Source organism: Erythrolamprus reginae, chromosome Z, assembly GCF_031021105.1.
Source record: "Erythrolamprus reginae isolate rEryReg1 chromosome Z, rEryReg1.hap1, whole genome shotgun sequence".
Lineage (NCBI taxonomy): Eukaryota > Metazoa > Chordata > Lepidosauria > Squamata > Dipsadidae > Erythrolamprus > Erythrolamprus reginae.
The window spans coordinates 127,511,348-127,524,151 of record NC_091963.1 but is presented as its reverse complement, the minus strand read 5'-3'; the positions used below and the strand labels follow the sequence as shown (position 1 = coordinate 127,524,151).

The window sequence follows — 12,804 nt, the reverse complement described above, 5'->3', positions numbered from 1 at the left end:
TGAATCCGATCGAACACTTGTAAGAGCTTTTATTAAGACCTACAAAGTGGCGCTCAAGGCGGCAAGATGCGCATACCATGCCGCTTTGATTGCATCAGCGGAATCCCGCCCGGCTGCTGTTTAGGGTGACCCACTCCCTTCTAAATCAGGGGGGAGTTGGGGAGCCCTTGCAGGGCAGTGCCGAGGAATTTTACTCGGACCTCAACTCCAATTGTATAGCAGTATCGGCTGACAAGTCAGTCGAGGTGGCTGGGGCTAAACGTCTTTGTCCATCTGTCTGGGAGGGGTTTGACTTGGTGACATCTGATGAAGTGGACAAGGCCATTGGAGCTGTGAGTTCCGCCACCTGTTTACTGGATCTGTGTCCCTCTTGGTTGGTTTCGGTTAGCCAAGAGGTGACACAGAGCTGGGTCCAGGAGATTGTCAACACCTCGTTGGGGAGGGGGTCCTTTCCGGCTCCTTATGAGGAGGCACTTGTGCATCCCCTCCTCAAGAAGCCTTCCCTGGACCCAGCTGTGCTTAATAACCACCGTCCAGTCTCCAACCTTCCCTTTATGGGGAAGGTTGTTGAGAAGGTGGTGGCGCTCCAACTCCAGCGGTCCTTGGAAGAAGCTGGATTCAGACCTGGCTACGGCACAGAAACTGCTTTGGTCGTATTGATGGATGATCTCTGGCGGGCCCAGGACTGGGGCTTGTCCTCTGTCCTGGTGCTTCTTGACCTCTCAGCGGCTTTCAATACCATCGGCCATGGTATCCTTCTGCGCCGGCTGGAGGGGTTGGGAGTGGGAGGAACTGTTCTTCAGTGGTTCTCTTCCTACCTCTCCGGTCAGTCGCAGTCGGTGTTAGTGGGGGATCAGAGGTCGACCTCTAGATCTCTCCCTTGTGGGGTGCCTCAGGGGTCGGTCCTCTCCCCCCTACTAACTAATATCTACATGAAACTGCTGGGTGAGATCATCCAAGGGCATGGGGTAAGGTATCATGAATATGCCGATGATACCCAGTTCTACATCTCCACCCCATGTCCAATCAACGAAGCAGTGGAAGTGATGTGCCGGTGCCTGGAGGCTGTTGGGGTATGGATGGGTGTCAACAAGCTCAAACTCAACCCTGACAAGACGGAGTGGCTGTGGGTCTTGCCTCCCAAAGACAATTCCATCTGTCCGTCCCTTACCCTGGGGGGGGGAGGAATTATTGACCCCCTCAGAGATGGTTCGCAACTTGGGCGTCCTCCTCGATCCACAGCTAACATTGGAACACAATCTTTCGGCTGTGGCGAGGAGGGCGTTTGCCCAGGTTCGCCTGGTGCACCAGTTGCGGCCCTATTTGGACAGGGAGTCATTGCTCACAGTCACTCATGCCCTCATCACCTCGAGGTTCGATTACTGTAACGCTCTCTACATGGGGCTACATTTGAAAAGTGTTCGGAAACTTCAGATCGTGCAAAATGCGGCCGCAAGAGCCATCGTGGGGCTTCCCAGATTCACCCACGTTTCTACAACACTCCATGGCCTGCACTGGCTGCCGATCAGTTTCCGGTCACAATTCAAAGTGTTGGTTATGACCTTTAAAGCCCTATATGGCATTGGACCAGAGTACCTCGGGAACCGCCTGCTACCGCACAAATCCCAACAACCGATAAGGTCCCACAGAGTTGGCCTTCTCCAGGTCCCGTCGACTAAACAATGTCGTTTGGCGGGCCCCAGGGGAAGAGCCTTCTCTGTGGAGGCCCCGGCCCTCTGGAATCAACTCCCCCCAGAGATTAGAACTGCCCCCACCCTCCTTGTCTTTCGTAAGTTACTCAAGACCCACCTATATCGCTAGGCATGGGGGAACTGAGACACCTTCCCCAGGCTTTTATATTTTATGTTTGGTATGTATGTGTTGCTAGGTTTTAAATGATGGGGTTTTATATGTTTTTTCTCTTTTAATATTAGATTTGTTCCACTGTAACATTGTTTTTATTATTGTTGTGAGCCGCCCCGAGTCTTCGGAGAGGGGCAGCATACAAATCTAATAAATTATTATTATTACTATAAATTATTATCTGCAAGTAAAACAAGCCAAGGGAGAAGAACAAAGTCAAGTATTAGGTATGGTCTGGTGTGGTTGTCTAATACTTGCTATTGGATGAAATATTTAAAAATGGCATTCACTTTGCTAATTTGGAGCAGCCATAAACCTGCTGGGACCTCCTCAGTCTACCTATTAAAAATAGAATGAATTATGTTTCTTCAATTTTATGGGCGCTTTATTTTATTGCTCTGTGATGTTTTATGGGGCAGTCATTGAGATTTGTGTGCTTTGAAGGATAGTTGGAAGACTTTATTATTCATAAAGTCTCCATGAATAATAATTCTGCGATTGCCACCAGCCACCAGCCAGGTGGGAGAATATCTTTTGCTCCAAAAGGAAAACATTTTGACTCTCCGCCTATTTCATTTACCTCCCATAACTTCTGCAGCTGTCCTGTCTCAAGCGCTTGCCTATCTCAAAGTCTTCCCCCAAAATAATATAGCCCAACAATGAATCTTAAGAATAAATGTGAGAAAAGGGGGACTGAGCGATTTTACCTCCACCTCTGGTCTTTCTGCTTCATTCTGCTTGGCTAGGAAGTCCTCCGCTAGAGCCACTGCCCGTGCGCAAGTCTCCGGGCTGCATTCCCATACCCGACTTCGGATTCCAGGCGGGAGAACAGCCAGGAACTGCTCCAAGATTAGGACATCAAGAATCTGTTCCTTAGTACGGTTCTTTGGTTTCAACCAATGATTGCAAAGCTCCCAGAGCTGACCACATGCCTTTCGTGGACCCTCAGTGTCCTGGTAACAGAACTGCCGGAAGCGCCGGCGGGCAGTCTCCAAGCTGAAACTGCCTATTCCGGATATAGGTGTCCGTGCTTTGCCAATACTCCCTCTATCTGCACTAGCTGGGGAGCGTTGAAGGTCCTGGTGGCTCTCTTCAATGAAAGATGCTCCCCATGAGGATGAAGTATTCCCTAATTCCTCCAAAGTGGTTGGGAAGGCCTCTGATTCTATCTCTACTGTACTGACGTCCACTACCTGAGTGTTATTGGAGGTGGCTGCTTCTGGGGATATTAATGGTGATTCTATAATTTCAGGGAGGAGAGGCTGTGAAGTTTGGGATATCTCCTCCCACTGGACCTCCCAGCGCTGAGGTTGTGCTGCATCTAGCTGCACTGATTCAGCAGTTTGTGATGCCTCTAAGCCTAGCAGCTCTTCAACTGTTCCAGTACACACCACAAAAAGAGAGTCATCTCCATCAACTGCTCCCACTGCCTCTTGCTGGGGACCTCGTGGATGCGTCTCCTCTTCCTCCTCTTCCACCTCCCCTTCTCCCTCCTCCTCTTCCTCCTCCTCTTCTTCCTCCTCCTCCTCTTCTTCCTCCTCCTCCTCCTCTCCCCCCTCTTCCTCTTCTTCCTCTTCATCTGCCTCTCCTTCAGCATCTACTTCTACTTCCTCAGGCTCTTCCTCTTCCTCCTCAATTGTGACCTCTGGATACATCTCCTGCTCAAGCAACACCTTAAAATGGAGATCCAGCTCCCTTGAACCCTCTATGGACTCCATTTTGTCTTCTAAGAGGTAGACAGACTTGTCCCAATTGTAGACTGAGGTCTGGCCAGTGATGCCCCAAGACTCACAGGCAAACATGGTGGGAAGAGTCTTCTTCTTCCTCAAATTTTGACCACAAGCTTAGGCCAAAGTTTACCAACAATTTCTAGGAAGCAGAGAGACTGTTGTCAAGGAAACTGCTCTGTCACAGGATTCCGCCATACATCAGGAGTATTTGGCTTTCACATGAGTCCTTTCTCCCTAAAAAGACAAAAAAGTAAGCAATCACCTGTGCAGTCTACATCATGAGATTAATCAAATTCATATTTACATATTTCAGTTCCATATGCAGAAGAAAGGTATTTCTGAGGGAAAGGGTGGACTTGCTTTGATTTAGTTTAGGATGGTGGGTATGTTTCCTATGGCAGAAACCATCTTAAGAAAAACATTACTCTGAAGTGTAAAAAAATTACAAGCAAGACTTCACTTTTAAGAGCAGGACAGTTATCTGGGTTTCATATACTGTATTGCAATTACAATTCAATCCAATCATGCTTCAACCATTTAAACCTGTTTTCATTCATATGGGCAGTTGTCATCAATCAGAAATAATAATAATAATAATAATAATAATAATAATAATTATTATTATTATTATTATTATTATTATTATTATTATTATTATTATTTATTGGATTTGTATGCCGCCCCTTTCTGGAGACTCGGGACGGCTAACAGCAATAATAAGACAGCATACAATAATAATCCAATACTAAAAACGATTAAAAACCCATTAATATAAAAACCAAACATACATACAGACATACCATGCATAAAATTGTAAAGGCCTAGGGGGAAAGAGTATCTCAATTCCCCCATGCCTGGAGGCAGAGGTGGGTTTTAAGTAGGTTACGAAAGGCAAGGAGGGTGGGGACAATTCTAATCTCTGGGGGAAGTTGGTTCCAGAGGGCCGGGGCCGCCACAGAGAAGGCTCTTCCCCTGGGTCCCGCCAAGCGGCATTGTTTAGTTTTTATTGCCTAAAAAAAAGAGGGCAAATTAAAGACTGGAAAAGTTTAAGATGAGTCAACGTCAAAGAAAAACTTCTCTCATAAAAGTTAACAATCCATTCACAAAGGCAATGGGGAGAAGGAGTAAATACTACAATGATTGTTCTGTACCCAATCTATTTTCAGAAAGGGGAGGGGGAGAAATAGCAGAGCATACATCCATGCAGCTTTCCCCCTGAATCTACACTTTCAGAATAACTCTTCAGGGATTCTACCACTTCAGAATCTGATCTTAATCAATTTTAATTAGATTGATTAAGGTGCTGGTCTAGAAACCAGGAGATGGAGAGTTCTAGTCCCATCTTAGGTTTGAAAGTCAACTCTCAGTCCAACTCACCTCATAGGGTTGTTTGTTCTGGGGAACATAGGAGGAAGGAGTATTAAAATTTTGCCACCTTGAGTTACTTATAAAGTAATAAAGTTGGGATAAAAATCTAATAAATAGATCACATTACAGTAAAGTTGTCTCTTCACTCATCTCTCACCATGCTGGAAGCCACAGCTCAGAACTAATATTTCTCTAATATGACAGTGTTTCTTGATTAAATGTTCTGGTTGCAGAAATCATCTAATATATGTCTATCGACCTCATATTTTGAAATCCTAGTGCTCATATAACATTACTCCATCCCCCCAGAAAATAGAAAACCTGTTCCACAATAGTTACCTTCTCTTATTGCAGTTCAATAAAATGAATAGTTTACCAAATCTATACAGTAAAGCAAAACGGCACATCAGCCAAGATAATTTTAAACTGTTCATGGTTAACCAACAGAAAAAATCAGAAATTTTCTCTCAAGTTTTCTAATTTTGAAAACAGGACAAGTTAGATTTGCAATTCCATTTTAAAATACTGTAATTTTTGAACCAAAACACAAGGATGCGTTGGTCCCTCTCATTTCTTCCCACTCACGAAGATGTCAGCAGTGGCATATGGTGCCATTTCAGGATCAAGATCATGGGAAATAATGTATGTGTAATTTCTCTACACTTGAGCTGATTTCACTGTGTCACTTCACAGTCATAAGTGACAATGATATGCAGGAAAAAAAAATGCTCAATGATACTTTGGGGTGTATGTATCAAAGTCTAAATCCTCCCAAAACAACAAATTTGAAGCTATGTACATTAGTAAGGAGTAAAATTTCCCTAATTTATTTCAAAAATTGCATATTCTTCTTCCCAATTGCTCCTTGTCAAATTGTAACTATGATTTATAACTGGCTTTCCACTAAAGTTACTCAGTCAATATTAATTAATAAGAATTTGGAAAAAAATCTGGACGGGGTTTTACCTGTTCCCAACTGAAACATCATCTCAAAGTAGTTTTTATAGTGATGAAAGTAATCAAGATATTTAAACTTTCTAAAAGAAGCAGCAGCTCTACCTTTCAAAACAAATGCAAATGAGCAAACAATACTATCCACAACAAAACCTATTATGAAAAAAAGCAATAGTAATAGCAAAGGGCACTTTTGCCTGTACATTTAAATTAACACATTTTATTGTACATGGAAAAGTTATTTTATTTAGAATCAACAATTATGAGAATTGGTTTGCTGATTCTAATTCACTGGATGCAATCTCTGTTTGGGATTTTGACAAACAAGCAAAAATATCAGATTATTTTCATTGATTTATTTTACCAACTCAATCATAGGCTTCTCAGGCAAAGAAATTGTTCACAAAATATGTATCTGAAAAATCCAAAATTCTATCCTCATTTTCCAAACCACATCCAGAGAAATATCTGGCTCAAAAATGCATCCACTTCTAAAACATCCATAAAGTTCCTTAGAGGGAAATAGGGGAGGATAAGGCCTGCTCACCAATCTTGTGGATTTTTTAAAAAATGTACCTGCTATAGCAGCAACTCATAAGGAATTAAGAGCCAAACTGTCTTTTTAATAATTGGAACTGGAGGCTCTGACCGGTTCATTAAGCAGTGTTTCCCAACCTTGGCAACTTGAAGATATCTGGACTTCAACTCCCAGAATTCCCCAGCCAGCTTTCACTGGCTGGGGAATTCTGGGAGTTGAAGTCCAAATATCTTCAAGTTGCCAAGGTTGGGAAACACTGCATTAGGGAATTCATTCTGTGTCATAGGTTGAACAATTAGGCAGGTCATTTAGAGTTATTTTTTCCAAAAACCGGGTTTGGACTTATAACATCACTCTACTGTTGAAAGGGAGAACTTTCATCCAACGACCCCTCCTCTCTTCCCTCACTTCAGATGCTGAGATACCCTCCCTCCATTTTACGGCTTGTAAACTCCTCTTCCTGTTCTCCGCCCCCCACCCAAGCACAGCTTTGCCCCTAACTTTCCCCCTCCAACTTCGCTCATTTGCACCTCCACTTCCTGTCACCCGCTTCCCAGGAGAACATTTTTCTACCCAGCCTTCTTCCTAAATATCTGCCTCCCCACCGCTACCTCCACCCGCAAAGCGTTTCTCCCTCCCTGCAAACCCCCTTTGGGGACCCACCACCCCTTTTTGCAAGAGGCACGCGCGCCCTCTTCCCAGCAAAGGACTTTGAGCCATTCATTTCCCAGCCCCCCGCGCCCTGACTTTCCTCCCTACTTACGCCCACCCCTCTTTTGCAAAGCGGGGCTTTCTACTGCCCTACTACGGAGCAAAGCCTTTCGGGGCGCTTCCAGCCCATCCGTTTCCCCCCACCCCCACCCCACCCCATATGACACCAAGACAAGGGGAATGCAGCCATTTTGCCTCTTTGATGTGGTTTGGGGTGGGAGGGGCAAAGAGATGGCTAAGCTTTCTCCCACCCAGCCACCCCCTTTCCGATCTTTTAGCATTATTATACCCACCTTGAATGATGATAAAAAGGAGCATCCCCCCCCTCCAAACCCCTTTACCTTGCCGCCTCCTTTTTCTTGCACGTGTCTGTGTATAAAGAAGGGAAGGCCCGCCTCTGTCCTGTAACTCACCCTTGGGAGAACTGGTCTCCCTCCCACCCCCTTGCACCAGATGCGGCTGCCTAAGCTGGAGAGCAGGGGGAGGGGTTTTTCGGCCCCCAAAACCTTTTTCGCCGACCCAAAGGCGGAGCAGGAAGGCGCCGCCTCCTCTTCCTTCTTTCCCACGTGGGCTCTGGGCTATTAACCCTTTCTCCGCCCAGAGATTTAGCGCGACCCCTCTCTTCAGTCTCTCCCCCCCTCACTCCACCACCCCCATCAGGGTCAGATTAAAAAATAAAGATAAAATAAAAATTTGTGGGTTTCATATCCGGGCTCTAGTTTAAGGTTTGAAGCGGAAGAGTTATGGGGGGAAAATATGATAGTCTCCAGACATCTGCCTTGACAACGGGATAACGGTAATAGTAGTAGTAATGACAACCACAATATCAGGATCGTGATAGTTTATTTATGGGATTTATGAGCCGCCCAATTCCAACTGGACTCTGAGCGGCTTACAGTACTGACGATAGATGCCAACAATGTAAAATACATAGGAATAATAAATATGTTATAACAATATAAAATGCATTATAACCGTTAAAAAAAACCCCACCATACATTCACTCACTCATTCATGGTCCCAGGTTTGATCACGGGATATATACTATCGCGGGATATACACTATTCCCAGATGTTCTGATTCGTATTTTATTTCCTTTTGAGATTACATTCAAACCGTTTTCATCTTCTAAAACGGAACTGACCTTAGTGAACTGCTGTCCCTAAAAATAAATTTAAAAATAAACCCCAAAAGCAAACAAGGATTCTTGTGGCTGAATCATTTAGTATTATCCTTTCCCGACCAGGTTCAAATCCCAGTAAGGGTATTGCTGCCTGATGAGGGCAAATAAGCTCGAAATCGATATACTATAGATTTACTTTTCATTATCAGCAAAATATGTTACACATATATACATACACATACATACATACATACATACATACATACATACATACATATAATTTTATTGAATATATACATAAAAGAAAGAAAAGACAGACAAAACATACAATCAAACATACAAATACATAAAAGATCTGTAAGTACACATGTACATTTATTATTGTGCATTCATTTGTAAATCCAACTATTTAAGTACATATTTATATAAAAGACATTTGACATTATTGTCAACTATCTTGTTGACCTTGACATCTGTAGACATCATTATCATATAGTTCTTCTTTATGTTTTATATCTATAGATTTTGTTTAAGTTGATGCAATTCACTTCTTGTTTACTTATATTAAAACGGAAAAAAGGAATTTATTTATTTATTTATTTATTTGTTTGTTTGTTTGTTTGTTTGTTTGTTTATTTATTTATTTATTTATTTATTTATTTATTTATTTATTTATTTATTTATTTATTTATTTATTTATTTATTTATTTATTTATTTATTTATTTATTTATTTATTTATTTATTTATTTATTTATTTATTTATTTATTTATTTATTAGATTTGTATGCCGCCCCTCTCCGAAGACTTGGGGCGGCATACAATATTTATTGATATTTCAGCTAAAATATTCCTTTTAATTCTTTATATCTGTTCAACAACTAGTATACAGTATTGCTGTATTCAAATCTTTTGTTAATTTGTACTATAACACATTAGGTCTTAATTTGCTTCAGTCCATATGGCAATGTAAACACTTTATTGTTCTCTATATTATATTGGCTTAAATTTTATTGTTCTGGAGTTTTAGAGACTTATTTTGGTTAAGCCAATTGTACCACCTGTCCCAAGTGATACAATTGGCTTAACCAAAATAATTATCAAAAACTCCATAACAATAAAACATCTAATCTTTGTAATCTACCAATAGCTTTTTCTTATTTAATTTCACTGGGGTGCGAGTCCCTCCTTGTGAAGTTGAACCTAGGGGTTCAGGTGGGCTTGTTGCTCATGTACCTGCCTCCCGGCTGCATGTCAACAGCTCTGCCTGCACTACTTGAGGTGGTAGCTGGGTTGGCAGTCAAGTTTCATAGAATTATAGTCTTGGGGGACTTTAATGTACTGTCACGTGGTGAGTCCTCTGGGTTGCGCAGGAGTTCATGGCTACCATGGCAACTATGGACCTGACCCAGGTAATTCAGGACCCAATTTATGGGAGGGATGCTCTCAATATGGTTTTCCTCTCAGGACAGCTGAGCAATGATCTTAATTTAATGGGCTTACCCACCACACCCTTGTCATGGTCAGATCATTTTCTGCTATGGCTTGATCTTAGGGCTCCAATCCTTCCTTGCAGGGAAGTGGAACCGATTAGGTGGTTCCACCCCAGACACCTAATGGACCCATTGGGCGTTCAGAGAGCACTTGGGGAATTTCTGGACTTGCTTGTACACAGTTCGGCAGAGTCCTTGGTGATGGCTTGGAATACGGCCGCCGAGGGGTTCTTGACTGAATTGTGCCTTTGTGGCCTCCCTGCGGTAGTGGACCCAAGAGAGCTCTTTGGTTTGTCAAGGAACTCAGGGGGATGAAACTCTGGAAGAGATGCCTAGAGAAGCATTGGAGAAAAAGTAAATCTGAATAAGTTTTTATATCAAGACTTACTTAGTGGCGATCAAGGTGGCAAGATCCACACATCTTTCTGCAGGGATTGCGTCAGCGGACTCTCACCCAGCCGCTCTGTTTAGGGTGACCCACTCTCTCCTGAATATGGGGAGGGTGGATGAACCTTTGCAGAACAGTGCTGAGGATTTTAATGAGTTCTTTGCTGACTAAATCACTCAGATCTAGAGAGACTTGGTCTCTGACTGTAATGCAGTGTCAGCTGACAACAAGTCAGTTGAGGTGACAGGGGCCTGTCTTAGTCCTGTTGTGTGGGAGGAGTTTGACCTTGTGACACCTGATGAAGTGGACAAGGCTATTGGAGCTATGAGCTCCGCCACCTGTTTATTGGATCCATGTCCCTCCTGGCTGGTTTCTGCCAGCAGGGAGGTGACATAAGGCTGGATACAGGCAGTTGTCAACATTTCTCTGAGGGGGCCCCCTTCCCTTCTTCCTTAAAAGAGGCACTCGTGCGCCCCCTCTTGAAGAAGCCTTCCCTAGATCTGGCCATTTTGAACAACTATCATCTAGTCTCCAAGCTTTCATTTTTAGGGAAAGTTGTTAAGAAGGTGGCGGCGCTCCAACTCCAGCGGTCCTTGGAAGAAGCCAATTATCTAGGCCCTTTGCAGTCCGGTTTCAGGCCTGGCTACAGCACTGAGACTGCTTTGGTCGCACTAATGGATGATCTCTGGCAGGCCCAGAATAGTGGGTACTGCACTATCCTGGTTCTTCTCAACCTCTAAGTGGTTTTTGATACTATCGGCCATAGTATCCTTCTGCGCCGGCTGGAGGAATTGGGAGTGGGGGCACTGTTTTAGGGTGGTTCTCCTCCTACTTTATCCAGTCAGTCACATCATTATTAGTGGAGGGGGGGCAAAGGTCGGCCTCTAGGTTTTGCCCTTGTGGGGTGTCTCAGGGGTCAGTCCTCTCACCCCTGCTGTTTAAGATCTACATGAAACCGCTGGGTGAGATCATCCACCGACATGGGGCAAGTTACCATCGATACTTTGATGATATGCAGCTGTATGTTTCCACCCTGTGCCAATTTAGCAAAGCAATCAAGGTGATATGTCAGCATCTGGAGGCTGTGAGGGTCTGGAGGGGTGCCAACAGGCTAAAACTCAAGCTAACAAGATGGAGTGGCTGTGGGCATTATGAAAGATACAAATGAAAGATAATGTGGTCTGGATCCCAAATAGAATTCTGGGAAATATGGTGGGAATCCTGAATAGAGTTCCTTTTTGCCAATACAGTGGTACCTTTACGTAAGAACTTAATTTGTCCCGTGATCAGGTTCTTAAGTATAAAAGTTTGTAAGTAGAAGCAATTTTTTCCCATAGGAATTAATGTAAAAGAAAATAATGCATGCAAACCCATTAGGAAAGAAAAAAAACCTTGGAATTTGGGTGGGGGGAAGAGGAGGAGGAAGAAGAGGAGGAGGACAATCGCTGCCGAAGGAAGAAGGTGAGGTAAAGGGAATCAAAAAAATCCAAAACTTTAAGGCTTAAAAAAACCCCAAAGAGTGACTCTAAGGCGGTGAGGAGCACGTGCCTCTCATACACCCGGCGCAAAGCTGCCTCCCATACACTGCGCCAGAGAGTGAAACCCATGGGGAATGGCAGGAAACTGGCCAGACCTTTGTGCCACTCTCAAGTTTCCTGGGAAATTTTTCCGGACTCGGATTCTTAAGTAGAAAATGGTTCTTAAGAAGAAGCAAAAAAATCTTGAACACCTGGTTCTTATCTAGAAAAGTTCTTAAGTAGAGGTGTTCTTACGTAGAGGTACCACTGTATTCTGAACCGGGATTAAATTTCTTTCTAAAGTTTTTGTGTGGTCTGTTACAGCAGAAACTGAAAACACTAGGATTTCAAATAACCCCCTTTTCTCCCTCTTCAATGACAATGTTTAGATTGTAATTCTGAAAATAACGTTTTGTCTCAAACGATCCATCTGTTAAACTACTGAAGTTTGCAGATGATACAACAGTGATCGGACTCATTCGAGACAATGATGAATCCGCATACAGACGGGAAGTTGAACAACTATCCTTGTGGTGTGACCAGAACAATCTAGAACTGAACACACTCAAAACCGTAGAAATGGTGGTAGACTTTAAGAGAAACCCTTCCACCCTTCCACCTTTCACAATACTAGACAACACAGTATCAACAGTAGAGACCTTCAAATTTCTAGGTTCTATCATATCTCAAGACCTAAAATGGTCACCTAACATCAAAAACATCATCAAAAAAGCACAACAAAGAATGTTCTTTCTGCGCCAGCTCAGGAAGCTCAAACTGCCCAAGGAGCTGCTGACACAGTTCTACAGAGGAATCATTGAGTCTGTCATCTGCACCTCTGTAACTGTCTGGTTTGGTGCTGCAACCCAACAGGACCGACACAGACTTCAGAAGATAATCAGAACTGCAGAAAAAACAATTGCTGCCAACCTGCCTTCCATTGAGGACCTGTATACTGCACGAGTCAAAAAGAGGGCGGGAAAAATATTTACTGACCCCTCACATCCTGGACACAAATTGTTTCAACTCCTACCCTCAAAACGTCGCTACAGAGCACTGCACACCAAGACAACTAGACACAAGAACAGTTTTTTTCCAAACGCCATCACTCTACTAAACAA

General features: G+C 43.3%; 1 protein-coding gene across 2 annotated transcripts in view; it reads right to left on the bottom strand.

Annotated features, from left to right (window-relative positions):
- Positions 1-7,713, bottom strand: part of LOC139154343 (zinc finger and SCAN domain-containing protein 2-like) — a 32,171-nt gene extending 24,458 nt beyond the window's left edge. Inside the window, exons 1-2 of one of the 2 annotated variants that reach the window (XM_070728803.1) lie at positions 7,506-7,713; positions 2,571-3,827 (exon numbers count right to left, since the gene is read on the bottom strand). In XM_070728803.1, coding sequence (XP_070584904.1) covers positions 2,571-3,665 — 1,095 coding nt within the window. In that variant the 5' untranslated portion in view covers positions 3,666-3,827; positions 7,506-7,713. The remainder of the gene's footprint in view (positions 1-2,570; positions 3,828-7,505) is intronic. The other variant, XM_070728804.1, reaches the window with a different exon arrangement.
- Between the last annotated feature and the right edge of the window lie 5,091 nt (positions 7,714-12,804).